The sequence below is a fragment of the Antedon bifida genome, chromosome 11 (genome assembly GCF_963402885.1).
Source record: "Antedon bifida chromosome 11, ecAntBifi1.1, whole genome shotgun sequence".
In the NCBI taxonomy this organism is placed as follows: domain Eukaryota; kingdom Metazoa; phylum Echinodermata; class Crinoidea; order Comatulida; family Antedonidae; genus Antedon; species Antedon bifida.
In genome coordinates, this window is record NC_136236.1 from 885,956 (window position 1) to 912,037 (window position 26,082).

At 35.7% G+C, this 26,082-nt stretch overlaps 2 protein-coding genes across 2 annotated transcripts; both read right to left on the reverse strand.

Moving 5' to 3' along the window:
* Positions 1-262: 262 nt before the first annotated feature.
* LOC144856162 (thyroglobulin-like) lies at positions 263-15,832 on the reverse strand. The gene is made up of 22 exons (XM_078714120.1): positions 15,705-15,832; positions 13,355-13,490; positions 11,303-11,432; positions 10,630-11,052; positions 10,221-10,257; positions 9,616-9,732; positions 7,484-7,542; positions 7,162-7,186; positions 6,901-7,041; positions 6,421-6,485; positions 6,037-6,189; positions 5,559-5,589; positions 5,300-5,440; positions 4,873-4,931; positions 4,081-4,413; positions 3,445-3,771; positions 2,934-3,068; positions 2,533-2,605; positions 2,293-2,451; positions 1,978-2,036; positions 1,418-1,771; positions 263-1,200 (listed from the first exon to the last, which is right to left on the reverse strand). Exons 1-22 carry the CDS (start codon positions 15,830-15,832, stop codon positions 857-859), a joined length of 3,429 nt encoding a protein of 1,142 aa, XP_078570246.1. The 3' UTR covers positions 263-856.
* Positions 15,833-17,037: 1,205 nt separating this feature from the next.
* LOC144855532 (protein tyrosine phosphatase domain-containing protein 1-like) lies at positions 17,038-24,498 on the reverse strand. The gene is made up of 13 exons (XM_078713427.1): positions 24,368-24,498; positions 23,774-23,997; positions 23,489-23,569; positions 23,091-23,206; positions 22,670-22,770; positions 22,291-22,406; positions 21,797-21,886; positions 21,328-21,427; positions 20,538-21,107; positions 19,846-19,875; positions 19,341-19,442; positions 18,968-19,054; positions 17,038-18,560 (listed from the first exon to the last, which is right to left on the reverse strand). The coding sequence occupies exons 2-13, from the start codon at positions 23,983-23,985 to the stop codon at positions 18,345-18,347; spliced, it is 1,821 nt and encodes a 606-aa protein (XP_078569553.1). The 5' UTR covers positions 23,986-23,997; positions 24,368-24,498; the 3' UTR covers positions 17,038-18,344.
* Positions 24,499-26,082: the final 1,584 nt, after the last annotated feature.

The following is a 26,082-nucleotide window of genomic DNA, read 5'->3' on the forward strand; positions in this document are numbered from 1 at the left end:
TATATTATATCAAATTATGTTTCAAAATGACAAATCACAAATGATAACCATTGCCTCTTGTACAAAAATGAAGTTTTTCTGGGGAAAATGCAATTCCACTTTACTTGTTACTTTAAGACGGCTCACCGGCTTTTGAAAATTCTCTTCTATCTTTTGACAATACCAGGTATGACAACACACAGTACGCGATCGACTACAAACAAGGTAGAAGATGGCGGCGATGTATAGGCCTAATACACAACACAATCAAATACAGTACTCATTCTGTTCGAAAAGTTTAATTGAATTTACACATGGGATAGAGTACTATACAAACTTACGATCATAATGTGTTTCTCAAATTGTTAACATTCCACTAAAGCTCTGTCCACACTATCAAACTTGACAACAACTCTGATATGCCTATATATCGACAAGATGACGTCATATCTCTGCCTTAGGCCTACTTGGATACAACATGTTTTTTGTCACATAGAGTGTGTGATAGTGTAGAGTAGACAGAGCTTTAGGTTTACGAATTCCTCTATGTTGTTAAATATAGACTATAGACCTTTGTAGACATGACATTGCTTATGGGAAAAAGAGATATTCACTGATTACTTTTACACGTGTTAACCTATGGTAACTTTGGTTAATATTACATTAAACTGTGGGAATATTTTCCATTTTCTAAATTTACTTACAACATTACAATATGGTAATCATCAATTGGCGTGATGATCTTGACACACGCGCGCGCGAGCGAGCTTACAACTCCTACTTATAAATGTATGTTTTGCAATTAAATTAATTTGTTTATACGATTACATTTTAATATATTAGTTGCGTTTACACGATTTGATAGTATAGTTTGTGTTCACACTAAAACGTTCAACATGACTCCTGCCGATCTACGACTTGTGTATGAACGGAACTGACGCGACGTGCTATAAACATTACACGAATAATAACCCGAGTCCATGCCGATGACGTCATTTATTTTAAGAGAAAAATCCGTCACATGGTCTCCAATTATGGTATAACGTGAATCAACTAGCATCCACACGTCCAGGGATATTGAGCGGACGCTCCATTGCACATACGTATCTGGAGTTTTGCTTGAAACTCTGCAAGGCAAGGTGGCACTGTCCCCCGTGCGTACGCTTACTTCTACTGCGTCTAGCGTATTGTTAGGTGTTTGTATGGATGGACCCGATATTACTAAAAATAAAAATGACGTAATTATTATTAGAATGAATTAGTTGTTTGAACGTAAATTAATGATAGATGAAGTTAACACAAAACAATAACGACAAGACAGAAGGTCACCAGACGGAGTTTTAACTTAATATTAGTAAAAAGATAAATATTTTGGCACATATATGGCGACATAGTTATAGACTTAAGGCAAGTCTAAAAACAGACGTGCACATCTTACCTCCAAAATCTTGGAAGCAGTTGATCAATGGTTCGCCTTCTCTAACCCTGGTTCCTGGTAGTTCATCGCCGTAGCTATCAACACACCAGCATTCGCCAAGATACAAGCTACATATTTGAGGGATATATTCCCCGTGTCCCTCACAGTTAGGGACGGGGTAGTCGGAGTCTTCGTTTGCGAACTTCTCCGGTAGTTTATCCATGGCCACTTTGAATAGTTCTGACCGTATTGAGGATACCGTCGCCTCAGTTTTGATGGACACTGCCTTTTTTCTGGCTTTCTTTTGGTCACTTAAACGTCCGACTATGTGTAACATAGAATCTATTTGTTGGTTGATACACTTACGGAGTTTTGCTAAAACAAAAAGTAAACAACTATACTGTAAATAAACAATATATGATGTCTTACTTATGTATATTTCTATGCATTTAGGTGGCAATACACGCATATCGGAACAGATACAAAATATAAACAATGCTGGTTCATGAAATACTACTTCCTCGTACAAATCACACCTTGTACAAATATTCTAATCAACATTGAAAAGTATTTATACTTACTGCATTCTGGTGCTTTTCGACCAGACGGCTCCCCAGTGAACACATTGACACAGAAACATCTAAAGCAAGAAAATAAGAAATATTTCAACGAAAAGATGATGATGATGTCATGATGATGATGATGGTGATGATGATGACGATGACGATGACGATGACGATGACGATGACGATGATGATGGTGATGATGATGATGATGATGATGGTGATGATAATGATGATGATGAGATTATATTCTGGTGGAGTGCCCATCGAAACACTAACAACACGACCAGTATAAACACATCTTACTGTACTAGTTTGCGTTAAAAAACTTACCCAACATATTCCCGACACTGAACCTGTTCGTAGTTGCCATCATCGTCACATAAGGGAGGCGCGTGAAGTCTGACGGGCGCGTAGAATGATTCAGTTGATTGTGACGTCAGATTCGCGTTGCGTATTACCTCTAGAGCGCTTGCTCTTTCCATCTGACATCTAAAAGACAAACAATTATTATCAAATCGGAAACATAAAATTATTTGGTCGGTCGTTTAAAATAACTTTTCTTACTCTTACCTTCCGCCTTTGGAACCAAAAATATTCGTTCGCTCGGTAATCATGTTATAAAAGACTACCATTTGTTCTGCCTCTGCGAATTTAAACAGAGAAATGTTTTTTATTTGTGGAGTTCAAATGATTATATTAGTTTGAATACAACATAGAGCTACAATGGACGACCGGAGTGTTGTTGACTCCCTGAGACGGTAGAGTAGGTCGACAGACAAGGACGACAGACTGGGACGACAGACTGGGTCGACAGACTGGGACGACAGACTGGGACGATAGACTGGGACAACAGACTGGGAACGACTGACTGTGACGACATACTGGGACGACAGACTGGGACGACAGACTGGGACGACAGAGTAGTCGATAGACTAAGACGACAGACTGGGACGACAGACATGGCAACTTACCAGTGAACGACTTGCAAGCACATGTTGGGCAGTTGTTAAGATCCAGTCGGTATCCATATTTGCAGTAGTTGGGACATCCCGTCATGTTACACGGGACAGGAAGAGGTGGAGCCTGGGCACGGGTTTCTTCGTATGCTAACAATGATTGAAATAATGTTTAATTAATAAGTTGATCGTAAATAGCTTGATTTCGCAATGAAAGTCATTGCACAATGCATGATGGGAAGGGTTTGGAAGCGTACATACGTACTAACAACAAATTACGTGCGTACGCGTCGTGACGTTCGCTCCCAAATCCTTCTTCTCACCATGCGTCGCTCACGCTATTTGCGATATGTTACGTAGAAAGTAGAAAGGACGAACAAGGAAAAGGAAGATTTGGGCAAGGATATTGAAAGAAAATTGATTTTGTGGTAGGCCTAAACCCCGATTATATTATAAGTAATGTACTGACCACTTGTGTGAACCATTCAGACGATGAACATTAGTTTGAACCATCCAATTAACTTACTCAGAACGTGGAAGCGAACAGGTGTAGAACTCAAATGGAAATCTCTAGATCCGTCGACCATCTCACATCGATATATGCCATCATCATCTTGCGACACGTTACGTATCGTCATCATCATACTAGCTTGCTGTAGAAAGTCGTAAAACACCACCTCTGTCGTCAGTCGTGGGTGGGTATTCGGGTTAATTGGTACCCCATTCTTTGTCCAATAGTAATGCCTGTCCTCTTCCTCTGTGACGTGTGATATGGTGCAGTAGAATGGGTAAGTGATGTTGACATCAAGCCAATGATCATACAGATCATTCACCACCATTGGAATTTGAGCATCTGTAAAAAATAATAAATTAAAGGAGGCCTGCAGCATAAAGCTTGGTTCCCACTATGACGCAACGCAAAGACGTAAGCGCAACGCAAGTAATTTGACCAACCACAAGCGATGGATTATTGAAATTGTCGCTAGTCATTGGTCAACTTACGTTGCGTCTACGTCCTTGCACTGCGTTCCTAGTGGGAACCAAGCATTATCTCGCCAGTGGATTTTACATTAATCAATATTTAATGGGTTATTTTAATTTGTTTCTAATAAAAAGTAATTACGCATTTATTTAAAGACTAATTATAAAATACTGTACTCACTTTGGCGTTGATCACCATAGCATTCGGACGAAGGCACACCAGTGCGACGATTTCCTACAACGTTCTGACCATCGATATCAACGCACCAGCAACCCCCATTAGGGTCGCACTGAGTTCCATTAAAGTCTCCAAACTGCGTGCACTCCTCAACGTAGGTTTGTGCGAGAAGATCTTTGTCTGCGGTCGTTGTCAATTTTTTTATTTGTAGTAAGTTGTTAGCCATGTCCTTCTCGAGTAATTTCGATAATTTCTTGGCCGATTTTACTGAATCAGCATTCGTTAGTATTTCAGTTATGGACTGTATTCGCTTCTTTACGCATGGTTTATACTCAGCTATATTAAAAGATAACAAGTTATAGGCAAAATTAACACACAAAAAATAGAAATATAGAAAGAAATAAAACTAAGTCTAAAATAATCTGTGAAAGACTGCCACTGAATAGGATGATTTGGGAACTTATGACGATGAAGATGAAGAAGACAGAGAGCAAAGTTTAGATTGTGTGAGAGTATGGAGGATGGAGTTCTTCCTCCTCCGCGGTGAGAAGTTGGAACAATGACATGGTTTTGCAGCAGAAGAGCTCATATAAAATAGTAAGTATAACGCGATGAACTACGAGGATATTCAAATAGTAAGCAAAGTAGTAATAGTAACTATAATAATTTTAATTTTTGTACAAATACTACAATTCAGCGTTTCTATGCTGCAAATTATTGTTTATGGATATGCTTATAATATGATTGAATAAAGATACCGAATGTATAAGAATAAAAGTATCATATAGAACTTACCACATTCAGGAGTCATGAATCCAGATGGCCTGCCAGTGACTGGATCTACACAATAACAACTAGAGAGACAAAATGTAATATATACAAAACAGGTGAAAGGAAGATTGATGGATGAAAAGGAAGATGAATAAAGGCCTTTCACAATCAATGCGCGTAAAGCGTCGTGAAAACGAAACATTGACGTTGAGTAATATTGTTTGCGGACAATCAATAACATAGAGACCCCATTCAGGCGTAGTTACTTACCCAGGTAAGTTGGGCTAATTACTGCTAACTTTGGTAAGTTGGTCAGCAATAATTATGCTTGGTTCTCACTAGAGACGCAACGCCGCAGGCGCAAAGTAAGTGATTTGACCAATCACAAGCGATGAATTATTCTAACAGTCGCTTGTCATTGGTCGTTGCGAGTCCATAGTGAACAACTTACCCGTGTAACTGCGTACACTGTCGTTTAACGTAGTTACCATTGCTATCACAAACAGGCAGTTCTGGAAATGGAATTGATGGCTGGCCATTTTTCATCATTTCTACAATTTCTCGACCAAGACGATCAGATTCAGCAAAACATCTACAAACACAAACAAGTCTAGTTACTAAAATTTGCTTTTTTTACATACATTACACCTTTTTTCTAGAAATGACATCATCAGAATAAATTTTAAAAAAAACATAAATTCAACACAAACCGTTCAATATCCGTTTTTTCACCCGGTTGAGCTGTGGAAACAAAAACCTACGTGTTAATAAATTATAATCACTAGAGGGGACACTTTGTTGGGCCCGAAAGGGGTCTACTGTATAATATACAGTAGATTTATTTTATCTAATTCTTTCAGTGATGATACATAAAAAAAGGGAGCACGGAGGAAAGACAAGAGCTGTCAAAGACAACTATTGCCAAAGGACTAGTCTCCCCAACTCCAATCAAACAATATAACAAAAATAAAATTACAAAAATAGACTATGTACTAGTGAAAACTAAATAACATTTGAATTGATAATATGATTTAATTCAAAATGTAGGCCTTCTCTTTTAGGTTTTACTCAGCACATGATAAATTAATGATAGGGTTCGAGGGCTGCCTCTTACCAATGAGTGTAGTGTTCGTGATTCTTGTAAATTGTATCTAACTAAATCAAACTAAATTGAGTATGAATACACACCTCTTTTACACGTGCAGGTTGGACAGTTATCTGCACCCATGTTATATCCAAACCGACAGAGAATGTTACATCTGAATCGAGGACAACGAAGCTCTCGATTTATAACTTCGCTTTGAGCAACAACTGGAGTCGGTGACGGTTCTATCTGAGTGTCTAATAAATAAAAACATTATCATCACAACTTGTGATTGGTCAACTTGCGTTGCGTTGCGCGGACGTCCTGCGTGTGCGCATTATCCAGGTTTTACCAGCCTACTGTGCGCGTTGTTTAAATCAGGAGGTGGTAAGAGTGAGAAAATGTGAATTATTTGGAAAAGAAAATTGGCAAGTCTTACGAATACTATTTGTTAAAATAAATTACAGTATATAAATAATAAATCTTACCACAATCGGGTGCTATGGTGTTGGTAAGATTGCCAAACTTTTTATCCACACATCTACAGAAAGGACTAAATGCAAACAAATTAGATTAGATTGGTATAAACACTAATTTACCAGCTACAGTACATTGGTAGTGAATAATAAGTAAGTACAAAAAAACATATTTCGAATATGCCATAATATTAATAACCGATAAAGTTTTGTTTCTACTAGGACGCAACGCAATGACGTAAGCGCGCCGCAAGCATTTTACCAATCATAGCGTGATTATCCGAACCTTCGCCTGTGATTGGACAACTTGCTTGCGTTGCGCCTACGTCATTGTCTTACGTAATAGTGTTAATAACCAAGCTGTAGTAAAAGCGGTGTCCCACTATCAGTGGAGCTTCACATGTATGATTGTATAATCTGAACATGTTGGTAAAAAATGCAGAAAAAGTTACTTAAGGGAAATTAGTCCATACAAAATACTACAACACTTACTATAATGACTCTCGACATTGAAGGGAGACGTAATTACCCTTGGAATCACATTTTGGCGGGAAATAACTGATGCCATTTAGGGCCCACGGATCGGCTGACTCTTGCACACGTCGTTTTGTCATTTCAATTTCTGCCGAACACCTGTGTGAATAAATATGCAAATTACACAGTGAACTTAGAGAAATTGATTGCCACAGTTCACTATATTCCATAACGAGAGCCTTTTTGGTTGTCGAAATTGAAAAATAGTGTTTTACTTACTGATTTGTTGGCAATTCTATCGAATCTGTAATGAATAAAAGAAGAAGATATATTTATATCTGTGTTTACAGTATTCAGTAAAAGGCCGCCCTGGTTCCCACGAGCGACGAACGCAAGTAATACGTACGCGCAACGCAAGCGAGTTGACCAATGACAAGCCACTGTTCGAATAATCCATCTCTTGTGATTGGTCAAATCACTTACGTTACGTTACGTCTTGCGTTGTGTCGCTAGTGGGAACCAAGCTTGGTCAATAAAACATAATCAAATTTGAACAATAGAAAAAAGGATGTCTTTAACAAAATATTTTTTAAATACTTACGACAAAACGGTGGACGATTAGCTGTCTTAGTTCCGTCTATTGGATCAACACAGATACATCTAAAAATAACAATTAACTTATTGTCTTTGATTTATTTAAAATAAAACGTATAACTTATTCGTCTAATTAAGGAAACCAAAATGCAGCTAAATAAAAATAACTAATATAACATGACAGCACTCAGAAACTCCTGACGGCGGAATAATCCAACTTCGAAGTTGGTTGACCTCTTTAAAAATGTTCTACATTTTCTGACATTATAACGCGGGATTGAGGGCGCTAAACATAAAATTTACGAGATCGAAACCGGTGGCCGTACAAAGCGAGAGGGAAAAAAAAGATGTTAAATGTGCTCTCCCTGCCTCAGCACTAAGGCCCTGCCACAGCCTTTTGGGGTCGTTTCCACCACATCACCAGATGCATTGATGTTACCGCCTCATGATGTGTGGTGGAAAGGGGGACGTATTAGCTGTGAACCCCAAACACAGTAGCTCGCATAGCTTTAACTCTATTCCACCGCCCGGCATGGGAATCGAACCCACGACAATCGTGTGTTAACACGACGCTCAGTTGCCTGAGCTAACCGGAAATCTTGATTTCAACAAGGTTAATAAGCATATTATGACGTAATGCTGAATTACGTAATGTCACGTATAAATAGACTATTATCAGTTGTTAAGGCATGTACTTTCTGGTGCAACGGGTAATGCTCAGCTTTGAGTACTCTCATCTCTAGATTGATTGGGTTCGAACCTCTACGGATACAGTATTTTTTTTTTTATGAAAATTAATTTTATTTATTTATTTTGAAACCCAAACTATACAGCAACAACAAAAAATCGCCAATAACAGGAGGTTTAAATAAATATTGTTTTTTTTTATTTTGATATTTAGAGTCTTCAGTACCCCACCATGCTTGGGATAACCTAAGACATTTTTTTTAAAGAGCTGCTATGTTTCCGGAAAATGACACTTTCATGATTTTAAATAATGAAACACACGTTGTAGAATAATAATCTTCTAATGTAAAAGATTAACATAATCAAAATTCAACAGTGTGGCGTTGTTGACCGCGAATAACTAACAATACCATCTTCCCCACACTACACCTGCACAAACTCATTTGCATAACAACGCACATTTTTTCTTTAAAAACCTCATTCTCATATACCTATGGCCTTGCCCACTAGCGGATTAATCCAACTTCGAAGTTGGTTGACCTCTTTACAAATGTTCTACATTTTCTGACATTATAACGCGGGTGTTAAAATTGAGGGCGCTAAACATGAAATTTACGAGATCGAAACCGGTGGCGTACAAAGCGAGAGGGAAAAAAAAGATGTTAAATGTGCTCTCCCTGCCTCAGCACTAAGGCCCTGCCACAGCCTTTTGGGGTCGTTTCCACCACATCACCAGATGCATTGATGTTACCGCCTCATGATGTGTGGTGGAAAGGGGGACGTATTAGCTGTGAACCCCAAACACAGTAGCTCGCATAGCTTTAACTCTATTCCACCGCCCGGCATGGGAATCGAACCCACGACAATCGTGTGTTAACACGACGCTCAGTTGCCTGAGCTAACCGGAAATCTTGATTTTGACAAGGTTAATAAGCATATTATGACGTAATGCTGAATTACGTAATGTCACGTATAACTAGACTATTATCAGCTGTTAAGGCATGTACCTTCTGGCGCAACGGGTAATGCTCAGCTTTGAGTACTCTCATCTCTAGATTGATTGGGTTCGAACCTCTACGGATACAGTATTTTTTTTCTTTTTTTTTTTTTAATAAAAATTAATTTTATTTATTTATTTTGAAACCCAAACTATACAGCAACAACAGTCTCTACGGATTTTTTTTTTTTTAAATGGATAATAATATTGTTTTTCTAATTTTGAAGAGATATACTTTTTATTATTTTAGTTTTATTATTATATTAGTTTTACTCTAATGGACAAACACATGGACAAACCTGCTCAATTAGACAGTTGTTATAAGCCTTAGGCTATAAGATCTTTGGCTCAATCACAAGCGATGGATTATCCGAACAGTTGCTTGTGATTGGTCAACTCGCTTGCGTTGCGCGTCTACGTCATTTCGTTATGTCTCTAACGGCAACTAAGCTTACCTGTCTTCTTTTAAGTCAGCACCCCATTCCTGACACTGAAGATGCATAAAGTTACCCTCACTGTCACATGACGGGTCCTCGTACATGTAAGTCCCATCCTTCAGTGCCGCTGCACATCTGAAATCAAAAACATTTTATTAAAATAAAATAATTTTAATCTTACATTCGTTTCTTATGTCTTCACTATCAAACTTTATATGTGGACAAGATGATGTCAAATTACTACCATATTTTCATTTCATTTCATCACATTTATTCAATTAATGAAAACTTAAATAATGTAAACAATATAAACAAATAAAGATTTCATTAATTAGGATCAGACTTATTTGGGTATATCATTACCATATTTGGGAATATCACTACCATATTTGGGCACATTACACTTTTTTTTGTCAAACTAGTTCGATAGTGTATACGGAGCTTTACATAATGAATTATAGTTGAGCAAAAAAACTGGGCAAATGAAGACGACTTTGATGCACGTAATATGTAAATATATAACCCATATTATCCATAAGAGACTTAGCAGACACCAATAGAGAACTTATCTCTATCAGATAGATGGACATCATGTGACATTAAAGAAACAAAAATCGTCATACCTGCCTCCACGTTCAACTGTCGGCGGTGGACTTGTAACTAGAAAAAAAAGACATTATACTGTATGAAATTAAAACATTATTCAATTCAATTTATTCTAACAAGATACGTCATAATATGTAATAACAAAAATAATAGTTTAAACAAATAGATGAGTATAGTATAATGATTTAACAAGTATTGTTATTATTAAGCTTGGTTCCCACTAGAGAATCAACGCAAAGATGTAGACGCAACGCAAGCGAGTTGACCAATCACAGTTCGAATAATCTATCGCTTCTGATTGGCCAAATCAGTTGCATTGCGTTGCTTTATCGCTACTCCTCTGTTATTCTTATAAGTTTGTTTTTTTGTTGTTTTGTAGAAAGATAAATAAATAAATAAATAAATAATGAAACGTCATCATCATACCTGACGTTTGTGGGGCTACCGTTACACTTTCACCTTCGTTCAAAAAGCGAAACTCAATGAGTACATATCCTGTTTTCTTTGATGGCCCTTTGTACATTATCTGAGCTTTTGCACTCGATGACGTAAAACTACCCTTATCTACGACGTCACTGAGGGTGCATATAACCCCCACGTCACTCTGTTTATTTTTGGCGCTGAAATCTCTGAGCGTAAACCTTGGTATGCACTTTTTAGATTGTTTGCCTATAAAACTAACGTGTTTAATAGAAGCATAAACTCTTTGGTTTCGGCGTCCTTTAAACCTGTAATTGCACGACTTTTCATTTCCGCGTAAATAGTCATAAATTACTCCACTCGGTTGTTTTTTCACAACTATGCTTTTCCCACATTTTCCTTTCTTGGCAGCTTTCTTCATATTTTCCTCTGAAAAAAAAAAGAAACTTAGATCATTAATTTTGGAAAAAAACATTTATCGAACGCAATTATATCGACCTCACAGCTTTAATTCAACAATCTGTTTTTGTTATAAAACTTGGTTCCTACGCAACTCATTGACGTGAGCGCAACATAAGTGATTGACCAATCACAAGATGGATTATTCGAACTGTCGATTGTGATTGGTCAACTCGCCATTGCGTTTCGTCAAAGTGGGAAGCAATCTTCATTGATATACCTTCAATACAGATTCCAACTGTCTTAGTTTTCAGATCAATTTGGTTATTGTTTCGTTTGTTTGCACAAACCAAACCGGGTGAACAAGTTCCAGATCTTGATAACCATCCTCCGCATGACTGGCCAACATTCTAGTAGAGGGAATACAAAAATGAAACGAACATTTTAGTCATAATTTTAAAGATATATTGGTTTTATTTATAGAAGTGAATAACTTCTCTCCATAACTCATTTTTTCATGTTTTGGGGGACAAAACATCTTTAAGAAGTAGAAGTAGTTGCTTAGGATTGGTTCTCACTTGGACGCAACGTAAGGGGACGTAAGCGCAACGTAAGTAAGTTGACCAATGACAAGCGACAGAATAATCCATTGCTTGTGATTAGTCAAATTACTTGCATTGCACAAATATTGATATGTTACGTCTTTCTTTTCGGAAATTTGTAGAAAGTTCAAAGAATGATAAATACTATAATATCCCAGTTTTCGAAATGGAAGCAAACGAGAAAATACAATGTGTACATGATTTGTTATTTCCATTTATAATTACATACAAGTGAGGCCTGGCCTCATAAAATAGCGTTTCGGTTTCGTTTAATTTCAAAGCAAATCATCGATTCTACTGTCATACGATATATAATATATTGAGCAACCACCCAGCCAGGTGTGATTTTTATTTGCAAATACAAATTACTAATTTGTTTAATTTCTTGGCACGCTGTTAATCCCTGGTCAGAACTTATCCCCGAAACATCGCGTGATTAACTTGTAGAGAGGCACACGTACCCCTGAGGCTGTGCTTACTAATACAAACAGTATTCAGTCAGGAAATAATAGTTAATTTGTAAAATGATTTAGAAGAATATTGTGTAAAGATAAGAATATATGATAAATATATATATGGTTGTCCTGATAAAAACATAAGACTAGGCAAAACAGTTAAGGCCATTACTAACGTGAAGTATACTTATTGTCTATTACTTCAGATGTTATAGACAGGGAGCTTAAAACAGTTAATAATGAACATTGACTTCATTGAGGTGAAATAAAGCGAACATAGTTAGAAGCTGAACTTGATTAGTTTGAGCTATTTTTAGTCCTTGCCTTTGATGTATTATGTCTTATTTATGTTACAATGTTAATACTTTATATATGTGGGTAAATAAATGAAAGTAAAGAAAGAAAACTATTCCAAAAAAACAAGAACATTTGAAATAAAATACGCACTCAGTAAGCTAACCATAATGTTTGACAGTCGCTTTAAAGGTTAGTTCTAGACCCCAGTGTGTGCCTACTAATTTCATTCATCGCCCGTGGGTAAACCAATTGTTTGTTATAGATATTGGTGGTCGCTATGAGTCTTTGAACTTTGACGCCATGCGCGCACAAACTTCACCAATCACATGTGTTTGTAGAAGACTTAAACAAGCTGTGTAAACTTAACTATGAGTTTAAGCAAATACCAATGTTATTATTATTTTAAGTTCTATTACGAGTACAATAGCCGCAATCATTTTTGTTATTAGATGATGTGCCACTACACGGATGTATATTTTAACTAAGTATGGAGCGCCGAACAATAAACAGTATAAAAGGCCATTGACTTGTGAGATATATTTAAATACCGGATTATGACATGTGTCCACTGAGATGTATTATTGTCGCAAGCCATTTCCGTCTGTCTGTCAATTGGCCAGTAATATCATATTGATCCGGATAGTAAATTATTCGTAATATTTAATAATAGGCCTACATATACAAAGTAGGCCTGTATCGTTTGACAAAACATAGGACTTAAGCTCTGTCTACATTATCAAACAAGTTTTGACAAAAAAGTGTGATGTGCCCATATGGTGGTGATATACCTAAATATAGTAGTGATATGACATCATCATGTTCATATATGGGCACCTCACATTTTCTGGTCACTTACAGTTTGATAGTGTCATCAAAGCTTTATGAATAATTGGTTGTTAATCTTACTTGTCCCTGGTTCTTTATTAATTAAGCCTGGTCACTTAGCACTGGACAACGATGGACAATTGAATGACTTACCTTAGTGCAAACCTGGCAACCACATCCACAGTAATCTTGCATGACATCGGAAGAGCATTGTCCAGTCGTTGGACATTCATATGTGGTCAATCTTGTATTGTCCTTTGCAAGACACGGACAATCATCACCAGATACACTACACGTCACAAACAATAATAATGAGGTATATTACAGTATATGAACAAAAAGCTCTGTCTACACTATCAAACTTTATGTGACAAAAATGTGATGTGCTCATATATGGACATGATGATGTCATAGATACCATATTTGGGCATATCACTACCATATTTTGGCACATCAAACTAGTTTGATAGTGTAGACAGAGCTTTATAGAATATATAAACCGGTCTATATATCGTTTAATTTCTTATTCGCATCGCATTTCATAGTAATCATTAGGTGATTCAGTCCGTTTCCCCCACATTGTGGTGTTAATACAGATATATACCCATCATCGCATTCCACCATACAATCACGTCTAAGTTCATGGCGACTTTGAAATATAAACTCAGGTAAATTCTGAATATAAAAACAATGTGGTGTTTTCTACTACTAATAGGCATTATACTTGGTTCCCACTAGCAACGCAAGGATGTAAGCGCAACGCAAGTAAGTTGACCAATCACAAGCGATGGATTATTCGCTGTCGCTTGTGATTGGTCAACGATTGCGTCTACGTACTTGCGTGGTGTCTCTACTGGGAAACAACCTTTACTAGAATACCGGATGACGCCTACACGTTAACCAAGATGCGAGTTTTATTACTTGTACTTATATACAGATATAACGGTATCAAAATATACAAACAGCCTAATTGCTATGTCGTAGTTTATAGTTGTAAAACCTTTATACCAAAGTTTATGTGTGACGATGCTTAAAACGTTTGAGGAATAAATAAAATTTATTCGTTTCTGTGTTGAGAATATTCGGTTGAAAGAAACACGATCCATGGAGGAAATTTTTATTTTTAGTTCAATGTGAATAATTTTCAATCAATTGTTCGTTTTTCTTTTGAAGGTAGCCAATTATTGGATATAATTATTGGTACCATATTGGAATAACAGAAGTCTAATCGACTGGTTCAGTTTAATGTTTGTTTAGAGACATCGAGAAGTCCAATTTACGTAAAATTAGGCCAGGGTGAACTCCAAATATAGTCTTTGCCAAAACATACTTAAAAAGTGATAATTTTAATATATGGTTAAAAGAGATGGAATTCATTAGATTGAGAGTAGTTCGTTGATTGGTTTCCAAAGTTGGACGCGCAGCGCAAGGACGTACGCACGCTCATAACACGTAAATGACCAATCACGAAGAACAAGTCAGACAAGACTTGTCAATCCCGTTGTTAGTCTAGTTGTTATAGTGTTGTTCTAGATCAACCGTTCTTTGAGGCGATTTAGTTACTTTAATTTGGTTGTTTTTGTAAGTTGCTTAATAATTAGAATGTAACCGGTATTAATATTAAGATAGAGAAATATTCGAAGATATATCATTTGTGTCATGGGTCCCCCACGGTTACCGATTGACATTCCTTTCATCCATTCCATTACCCGAATAAGTCACCCAGAGTTGAACATGTTAGTGCATTAAAATAATTGTAAACCTTTTGGAATGTTGTCTCAACAATAGGTCTGTGCATACCGAAAGGTTCTGTTACCAATTTTGTGAACTTGGTGTTTAAAAAAAATAAAAAAGTTATTCTAAATGGTCGAATTTTATGAGGTAACATCTAGTTTCATTTCTATAGTTAAATTACTGTAATTTCTTAAATTGCAGTTTCGCATAGCTATAGATAGACTGATCGATACAAACAAGTGATATAAGTTAGCGATAATGGTAGTATAAGTGGTATTGTGCATTTTAACTGATTTACATCGAAATATATTAAACCTACATCAATATTATACGGTAACATAGATCTTAAAACAACTTTGACTGAAGGTAACATCAATCTGGAGTTTATTTTTTGGTACATAAACTTTAAAACGAAAAGAAATCACAACTACTACAACACTATTTGAAAAGTTAACCTAATCACAATTAGAAGCAGTTATCTAAAATGTTTAAGCATTTCTTTCTTAAATAATTTACTTAAAATATGTAAATGATAACAAAAGCAAACTTGCCTTTTGACAGTAAAAATTACGAGACTCAAAAGTAAAATCTTCATTTTGGCGCGTTTAGCAAGTAAAACAATCCTTCGTTTGTATAAATCCTTGTAAATACCGAGTGACTTGCATTTGACCGTGTCGACGACGACACAAATACGAGAAAGTGAAACAAATATAACGTTACCAGCAGCGTATACTCCTTGGTAAAGTTGGAGCTTTTGTGTTTACGTTACGTGGATGTGAAGCTTCTATTCGTTTCTGGCGATTCTGGCGATGATCGAGTGTGAAGAAGCCGGTATGGATTGCATTCATTTGATGCTATGCATCTCCACAGGAAGTCTGGGTCGTTCGCGACTATCATAACTCAGCAATAACACGTTCTATTATCATAGCGGCAAATTACGACGAATTGTCACCGTACGCAAACACGTAATAATAGTGCGCGCGCGTAAGTTTGGTTTCCACTAGCGACGTAACGCAACGTAAGTGATTTGACCAATCACAAGCGATGGATTATTCGAACAGTGGCTTATCATTGGTCAACTCGCTTGCGTTGCGCGCACGTCCTTGCGTTGCGTCTCTAGTGATAACCACGCTGTATCGAGGTCATTCGCGACGATTACCATAACTCAAACAGTAACACGTTGTATACTATTATCTTAGCGGCATATTTTACAACGAATTTTCACCGTGTACGCAAACGCGCAAAAATAGTGCGCGTGCCGCCATACGGATTTTAAACGCACAATAAATTAAATAACATTTAATACGAAATGATTTTGGAACATAGTTTTGTTTAATCAGTACATTTTTTTATATAATATGACACGACATTTCTCATTAGAAGAATGTTAACATAAACATTAAAATGTGATATAGGAAGTCGTAGACATTTCAGAAACATATTGTCACTAAAACCAATAGACTTACTGCTGTGGCGAAACCTAATTCGTTTCACAAATCTGTCGCACGTGATCTATTTCTTAACTACCAACGGAGTGACCACATATGTCAAGTGTTACTTGTTCCTGATTATGAAATTAACAGTTACAGATTGTAATTTGTTGACCTTGGCATTCTTGACCTTTTGGTCCCCACAGGGTCCTAATAGACGTCGTATCCGTATGCACTTCAAAGAAGTAGATCTGTAATGCCAATCCATAGATAAGATGATGTACGTGTTATTATATTGTATATATTCGACACGAAACATCACATGTGCAGCAGATGCAACATCCTATCCGACGAATGGACTTCGAAAAAAAAGTTATCGATGACAAATAAATACATAGCCTATTACAGAATAAAAATTAATTTTCCACGTGATACACGTCAACGTACGCACCGCACGTCGACCCAGTACGCACCACACGTCGTCGTCGTACGCACCACATGTCGACGTACGCACCACACGTCGTCGTCGTACGCACCGCATGTCGACGTACGCACCACACGTCGTCGTACGCACCGCATGTCGACGTACGCACCACACGTCGACGTACGCGTCGCGCATCAACGAGCATCATAAAATCAATTAAACAAAAAACACAACAGCACATGTAAATGTTCCGTTTTTATTTAAACAAATTTACCCTTTACAATATATAAAGCTAAGAAAGCAGTCCACTGCAAACATAAGGTATCAAGTAGTCAAGTGAATATTACTATTATGACATTAAAATGGCATATTCAACATCCAACAAAAAATGTTAAAAAATAATATTTTTGTAGGGGGACATATATTTAAGTAACTGTTTATTTAGATTCAATATATTGTGCTATACATTATACATATAATATTATAGAGTTTAAAAGGACGGGGCATTCTAAAGGCAATTGTCTATACTATCAAACTTTATGTGACAAAAAAATATGCTGTGCCCATATATGGACATGATGTCATATCACTACCATCATATTTGGGCACATCACTACCATATTTAGTCATATCACTACCATATTTAGGCAGCTTAACATTTATTCTCTTTATGTTACATCTGAATACAATAATCATTGTCAATAAAATAACAAAAAATGTCAACATGTAACATTATTATATTTTTAGACAATAAGTGAACTAAATAGATGACTTTTGTTCCGACATCTCTCTCGCTAGGAAGAGATTTAAATTACATTATCTTATTGCACTAGTATTATTACACAGGGTAAGGTGGAAATAGATTCACAAACTATATTGTGTGCATATTGCGCCACATATATTTGATTTAAAATGCATATAAACATCAATGATTTTAAAATTCAATTCAACATTTATTTTACTTATTTAAGTACAATTACAAAACAATAGAAAAATAACAAAAAAGTATCACAAAAACTCAAACAAGTCCGTCACTGTCACCCCTCCTCATAGAAACATACAACCAAACAAGTCCGTCACTGTCACCCCTCCTCATAGAAACATACAACCAAAGTATCATAAAGACTCAAACAAGTCCGTCACTGTCACCCCTCCTCATAGAAACATACAACCAAAAGTTACATAATTATATAAACATAAAAACAATAAATTCAATCACGGACATAAAAAACAATTTTGAGGCCAATTTACACAGACGAGCAGTAACGGTATGTGAAAAACCGTGTAACTTGTTGTCCCACGTAGAATCTGTATCCATCCTCAATTAGAAACTACCCGTCCACTTCACATTGTGTGTAAATAGTCTTATCGAATAACATAGATTCTACAATTTTATTATCTTTACCGCTTGTCTGTGTAAATTGACCTTTACAATCAGTTGAAGGTAAAAGTTCATAAGCCAGAACATATATAATACTAAGCATTGTTTAACGTTAATTAAATATATACAAAATAAGACTTATCTTGTATATTTGTTCTTTCTTCCATCTTCTTATTATTTATTATCTTCATTCCTCCTCTTCTCCAACACACTTACTAAATTCATTATGAATGTCGCAAACTTATAATAGTAACGTTGAGAATCCGGCGTTGCGTCTTTGACATGAGTAAGTCCGTAAACGATTCGGTTCACAATTTGCTTTTCAAGGTTTCCTTCTGATCGAAGGCAAAGCATTGTGTTTACAATACACATCACCGTATTCTTTAAACCCTAAACAAGGATATAGCGAGAAACGTTGAGATAAGATGTGGGCGTAAAAAGGGTAAGTGGGGGAAAAATAAAAGTTCCTTGGGTGGGTAATGTGTTTAACTTGGACCGGGTATTCTTAAAATAAGCTTTAGATTTACGGTCTAAAGCTCTGTCTACACTATCAAACTTTATGTGACAAAAAAATGACATTCCCATATATGGACACAATGATGTCATATCACTACCATATTTGGATCGTGTAGACAGAGCTTTATAAAATTGAAGATGCCGAGATGGCTTCTGGCTTAATTTTATTAAGATACTTTTCATCATGTCCATATATGGGCACATCACATCTTTTTGTCACATAAAGTTTAATAGTGTAAACAGAACTTAAGAAAATTGTCAATAAATTGAATATTAAATACCTTGGCAAGAGTACTTAAAGACTGACAAGGTTCTTCATCTTCATTATCACATAACAAGTCTACATCCTGTCTGCTTATAACAGGTTCCTGAAATAACATTCAATAGTAACATTAGAATAACATTAATCACAATAAAATCACATGAATAACATTATTGCATGAATCACATTGAGTAGAAAAGAAGAAAGCTACCGGCGATGCATTTCCTTATTTATTTCAGTCGTAACTGACCTTTGACCTTGATTTATTTCTGTGTTTCTGTACTTTTGTAAAAATAAACAAATGAAATGACACTCTCATTTACCATCATAAAGAGTGAAAATTAGTATGATGGATGTGAAGGGTGAATTTAATTTAAGTGTATGTAACTGACCTTTAAATGGTGGAGCCACGACCACATTAGACAGCTCAGAACAAATGGGTCCTCCTCGGTTACCAGGATGTTCCATGTATTGTTATGTGCATTTAAATTCATCTGGAAAAAAAGAGGTATACAGACACCACCGTTTATGCCCCATTTTATTATGCCTTTATTTATATCTGATGTCTAATATTATCTCTATTTTTTTTTAAAGCATATTTAAATACAGTAAACAATTAGTTTTATAGCATGTAAGTATTTTGACAGGAAAGTGGTAAGTAAAAAGGGGTTGTACTGTATATATAAATATGTTAGTTGGAATGTTTCCCTTAGTATTAATAGCATAATTCTTTATACAAGAAGTGGAAACACGCTATTAGTGATTGTACAATCTCTAATACACTTTCTTGCTATAAAGTAATTCTATTACCCTATACAATGTATTCTAAAAATACTTCAAATCCCAACTGACTTAAATAATTATCTTATTAGAGAATGTTTTTGAAAGCGTCCTTACCTGAAGTGACTCAACTCGTTGTCGCAATCCCTACAGAATGAGAAAATAGACAAACGTATAAATAGAAAATCAACACAAGTTACACAAACAGTTGCAGTGTTAGTTTTCTAGAACAGGGTCAAAGGGTCAACACAACACATATGTACAGTATGTAAGCGTCATATGCGCATGTAGGTGGGATTACCTCAGCCTAAAGTTCTTTCAGCCGGCCTTACAATTTAATTTAGGGAGGGGGGCCTTCTAGAAAGATTAACTTACACTTAATACACAACACAAGGATGGTTGCATAACCCCCTGAGACAGAAAAAATCCGAGCTGAAGAAATTCTTTTAAAAGTCACATTTAAGAGTGGGTAAGGTATGAATGCAGTTGCAAATGAATGAATGCAGTTGCAAATGCAGCTTGGTGGTTAGCTAACTTCCAATCCAAAACCATAGATTCAAATCTGGAACTAGTATAGTACAAGGTTTCAAATCTGGAACTAGTATAGTACAAGGATTCAAATCTGGAACTAGTATAGTACAAGGATTCAAATCTGGAACTAGTATAGTACAAGGATTCAAATCTGGAACTAGTATAGTACAAGGATTCCATACACAACTAAAATACATATACTTTGGTTCTTGATACTCTATTTGAAGTTCATTTTTTGGGCCATTTTTTTACTTTATATATTAAACATACATACATACCTCAACAACGGCTCTCTTGTCTGTATCTCCATCTTTTAAATCGACATCAATATCAAATGCAAACGCCTTAGAGACTATGAACACGTCATCAACAAAGCTATCATCCTCAAGATTGTGTGCATCACTTAGAATATACTGACTTCTACTAAACTTGACATGACGCAGTGCAAGAGAAGATCGTGACATCGCTGTTGGTGAGGATGTTTTTTGTCGTTGCATACTCTGGTGCGGCGACATACTATATGAAGAAGTTTTACTGATGTCATCATCAGATTCTTCTCTTTTTCCGCCGTTGGCAGACCTCTCCAGTAGCTCCATACTGGATGATTTACTCTGAAGTCTTTTTAATGGTGGTAGCTTCTTGTACATTTTCAAGCTATCCACATCATCTTGTGTTCTTCCGGTTTGTGCAGTGTTCTCTTCAATTTGTATTGGACCTTCTCTTGTCTCATTAAACGCCTTTGGATGCAGTTGCTTTATGTCCAGGCTGGCTACACTTTGATTTGGTGAAGTTGAGGGCTCGATGGAAGCTGCCAATTCTAATAACCTCTGACAAACTACCGACACAATCTGTAAACCAAAATGTTTTGATTGCATTCAATTTTTATTAACAATGTGTTGCAACTAAAACAGTCGACCCTCTCAATGCTGGGGTCTCTAAAAAACAGAATCCCTCCCAAACCCAGAGACTTTTTTTGTGTACTTAAGCATAAAAGAAAACAAATTTCATGTTCGCCTTGTTGTGATTTATTATGCTCACAACTTCTCAAAAACAGATTTTCAAACCTACCTTTGGAGTGTGTTTAAATTTCCGTTCCTCAAAGCCGTGGAGCATGTATCGTTGTCGATTTAAGTATTGCTCCAACGTGAATGGAAATGCACATGGATCACTGTGAAAGAAAAACAAAAAATGTAAAAAATATCAATCAACAAAAAATGTGGAAAATTAAACACTTGATTTAAACTATTTTAATTATTTCTAATATATTAATATTAATATGATTTCATAAATTACAATGCGGATACCTAAACAGCTAAAAAAAAAAAAGAAGCAAATAAACGATACATAAAATAAATAAATAATATGATACTATTATATGAATGAATTGATTTAATTTTATTTTTCTTGTGGATTGAGAAAGAAATAAAGAAATGTACAAAGTATGAATCATTAGTACATTTCCAATTTCCTGAGATAATATAACATGTTTTCTGTTCCTGCTTGATTACGAGAGAGTAATAACAACTGAATGACTCACCAGGATGAGAAGACGACTCTTAAGGGAATCAGGAATTGAGCAAACTGCTGGCAACACTCCATCTGTCCTTTTGTTTGTATTGCACCTTTCCTGAAAATATTAGGGGAAAAAATAATAACAAAAAATTGTAGTGGAGCTGTAGCTTGGTGTTTAACATGCTTGGTGCTTCCAATCTCAAGGTCCGTGGTTCAATCCTGACCTGGTGCAAACGTTGTAACTCATGACTCTTTCAACTCCAATCCCTAACCCTTAAATGAGACTACTCGCTGTTGGATGCGTATGAAATAAAATTAATACAGAAATAGATTTATTTTTAAACAGCACAAATCTTTATTTATAACATTTTTGAAAAATGAGTGGATTACATCATATATAAAATTAATAATATAATATTTATTAAAAAGTGTAGCAATATTAAAGAGTTTTGATGGCAACAGGAATAAAAGAAATTCTTTTACACTTTATTTTGCATGAATTATAAATTCTAAAATTACCTTTTCTCTCGTACGTAGTGAATAGCATGGTCAGCATCCATGCGTCGACTGTATATTAAATAACATGCGATAAGAACACCTGTCCTACCAAGACCAGCATGACAGTGAACTGCGACCTGAAAGAAAAGATAAAGTTCGAATAAGAAACTGCGAAGGAATCACACTCATGTCAGAAGGAATGAATGTGTGTCATCTTTCTTTTGTCTCCTTTGACAATAATTATATAGAGCTTTCAATTGCAACTGCCGACAACCAAACTATGTCATGTTAGTTTATTGTGCGCATGCAGAAATATTGGGAAGTGTTACCTCATTCTCAAGCTTTTAGTTTCTAAGTCAGATGACACATCAATTGACCTGACATAGGTCGGAAATCTTACCTTTCCTTGCTGCACAGCAAAGTCCATCACTTTTATCATATCCAAAATGGACGCCAATGCACGAACACCGTAATCATCCCAGCCAAAATTAAAGCAAAATACTACAAAAAGATGAAACAATTTTTAAATAAAACAGATTTAAAATTCAACAATAATTTTCACTTCAAACACGAATAATGTTCTGAAATTTAAAACAAAATTGTTTTAATGTAATAACACCTATTTTGGTGTAATGGTCCACACCACTTTAACAAAGTGAATGTGTTCTTTAGTACAACAGAAATGTGGTCTTTAATTTAGTCTTCAATTGAAACAGCCTCTAATTGGGGTCTGTAATTGAGTATAATATCGCCAAACTTTTAACGGTGTCTGTTTTTGGTAGGCGCTGTGAAAGGGGTGTTTTGTGTAAATGTGCACTTACTATCTTCCTGCATGAAGTCTTCAGGGTCATAAGAGAATCCACTTGGTTCAAGAGGGTTGCCACAACTTGCGTGCTCACCGGCAGTTTGCAAGTTGATTAGGGATTTAATACCAGCTCTAAATAGATTTGAAATTAAATGTAAGGAACTTTTACTTTTAAGCTGTACAGTAGCAGTGGTAGCTTGGTGGTTAACATGCTTGCCTTCCAATCCAAAGGTCCATGGTTCAATCCTGACCTAGTGCCAGGGTTGTAACTCACGACTATTTCAACTACACTAACTAAGCCTCAAATGAGACTTATCCATCCTATAATTGGCGAGTTACTCACTGTTGGATGCGTATGAAATTAAAAAAAAAATATATATATTTGTTCATTTATATTTTGCTTTGAAGACTTACGCTTTAAACTGAGGTATGATGTCATATTTGTTGATGGCTTCTGTGGAGGGCCTTGATGTTGCTAAGATTTCATCTGTTACCCTGAAATTGAACATTATCATTTAAGTGATTTAGTATAAATAAATTATATATTATTTACCTTACCTACCGGTGTTCACTAGCTAACCCCAGGGGACCCAGAGCAATGGAGAGCCCTTTAGGAGTCCTATAAATCAGGAGCCTTTCCCCCTGCGTTATGCCACTGACTGTATCCAAGAATCCACACAAACGCAAAGCCCTGCTTACCAAGAAGAATATAACCCTAGGACAGCCATCTGATCTTCAGACCATTTACTAGGATTGTCATACTTGCAGCCTTTACCACCACAGAACATAGAGCACACGACAGGACCTGGCGTGATCTGACGCAGACCATTTGACAACACATTGTACTTAGATGTTGGCTTAACAATGGACGAGATGTGTTGTCCGGTTGAGCTTGTTAGGCCTGAAGACATTCCAGTTACAAACTGTAAAAAAAACAAGTTTAAAATTAGAAAAATTGAACAATATATGGATGGTGGTGTGGTGGCCACTTAATTAATAAAATAAAAGTATATGACCAGGCTAGGTCTCCTATGATACTTGCTAGGCCTATTATTAATATTATCATTATATTGACTTATTTTATACAGCCATGTTTGTGTTATAATATAGTAGGCCTACCGACTGTACAAGGCCATGAGATAGATGGGCGCGCCCCCATCCATGATGCATGTCCGGTGGTATACTTGGTTAAATGTGTGGACCGTGGACCGGTAGGCCTAGCCTAGCTAGTAAAGTAATAAATAATAATATCGCGCTTATAATAATAAATAATAAGACGTTTATTTATCCTACTTTTAACTGATGTTATACTAAATGTTAACCCTATTCATTTGTAATATCATGCTGGCTGCGAATTGATTGTAAAGCAAACTCTTGGTGGTATTTTAGTACTTTTTCAGGAAGGCATCTTGTTGCCATCGATATCCAACGTAAATGAGCAGAAGGAATTTCGTAAGAGAGGGCGCTAGTAATAGTATAGTATGGCATTCCACAACTGTCAACATTTTTCAAAATTATATTATATTTAAATAAATTTGTTTAAAAACAATGAGAGTGGTCTACCCATAAGGAGGTGCTATGATACTAGTTTAATTATACTATGTTGATAAATATATACTATCGTAACTTATCGCAGATTAGTCTGCTATCGGCATAGAGATAATAACTATCGGAAAATACGGGAACTATTGATCAATGATTACCAATAGAGGGGGTAGTTGTGTTTTTTTAATGATACGACGGGAACTATCAAAGATAGTTAGAGTAGTAGAGGGGGTAGTTGTGTTTTTTGCTGCTATCATAAAATTAAATGTTGAAAATCGAACTTTTGTTATTCACCTATATTATCACTAAATAAATGTGTTTAAAAGCAAGTAGTTGTCTAGCCATGAGGGAGGTGACATTAAATTAGTGTAATTAAGAATTTAATGAAAAATAAATAAGAGATATATGTATGGGGAATAGATTATTAATCTGCTATCGGATACAAGAACTATTGAACTGGAATACAAATAGTGGTGTGTTTTTGCTTCAAAAATTGTAGAAATCAACTTTTGTTCGTTATAATATTGAGCATTTTTTTATTAATCTTAGTTTAAAAACAAGCAGTATTAAGAGCCTATTGATCAACGCAAAACCACATTCTTAAATCTTAAACGATCCTGATCGGTCGTATGCAAAAATGCTAGTCAAGTAATAATATTATAATTATTTTAAAATTGTACTGTGCTTAAAATGTGATTTATGTGTTATAAATATCATTCTAGATTATTTTTTATATACCAAATTTAAACTAGGGCGGCCATTACCTCCCTTTTCAGACTCGGACATGACCCGAATATCCGAATATCACGATCTGTTTCAGACGAAAAAGTATTATTAATCCAGATATGCCTATCAGTATCTAATATGAACTAATTAAAGTACTTTCAAATCTAACATACAATATACTACCTTGCGGCCTATAAAAACTCTTATACATGTAAATGCTGTATGAAATAGATTGTGTAATTTGACACGACAACGCTACTTCATGAGTTACATGCGATAAAATAACAATGTCCAGTAAAAATAGACTAAAAATTATGGATATTATGTTACAAAAATCATAATTCGTATAAACCATGATCAAAGCACAAACGTTATTTCGTCTTGTATTACTAAACAAAACAAAATATTTATAAACAATTTATAGTGTTATAACAAAGATTTATTTTTGTAACAAGCAACACAATTATAAGCAAACTTACAGAACGTTTCGAAACCTGACAGGTTTCATTCTCAACTATTCCGTTTATAATTGTTTTGGTTGTTTACAAAAAGAAATCTTTGTTATACCTATTGTAAAACTAGATGACATTTTTCCATTTTTTCCAAATTTTCTATAATTTTCTATCTTTTGTACTATAATGTGAGTCTACGTTGACAGTCCATAGTGTCCGTAGCTCTAATTAATCGTGTAAATAGCCAAAGTCTCTAGGCCTACTTTTTAAAGACAAACACGTGAC

Bases quoted from the DNA above. Each gene is read 5' to 3' on its own strand.
- LOC144856162 (XM_078714120.1), bottom strand. From the start codon at position 15,832: ATGATAGTCGCGAACGACCCAGACTTCCTGTGGAGATGCATAGCATCA. The intron at 4,414-4,872 runs GTAAGTTCTATA...CTTTTAATATAG, and splicing joins ATTCATGACTCCTGAATGTG to CTGAGTATAAACCATGCGTA. The intron at 2,452-2,532 runs GTAAGAGTAAGA...TTTGTCTTTTAG, and splicing joins TTTGGTTCCAAAGGCGGAAG to ATGTCAGATGGAAAGAGCAA.
- LOC144855532 (XM_078713427.1), bottom strand. From the start codon at position 23,985: ATGTCTTCAGGCCTAACAAGCTCAACCGGACAACACATCTCGTCCATT. The intron at 23,207-23,488 runs GTAAGTCTTCAA...AAATCTATTTAG, and splicing joins ATCATACCTCAGTTTAAAGC to AGCTGGTATTAAATCCCTAA. The intron at 21,428-21,796 runs GTGAGTCATTCA...TTTCTTTCACAG, and splicing joins AGAGTCGTCTTCTCATCCTG to TGATCCATGTGCATTTCCAT.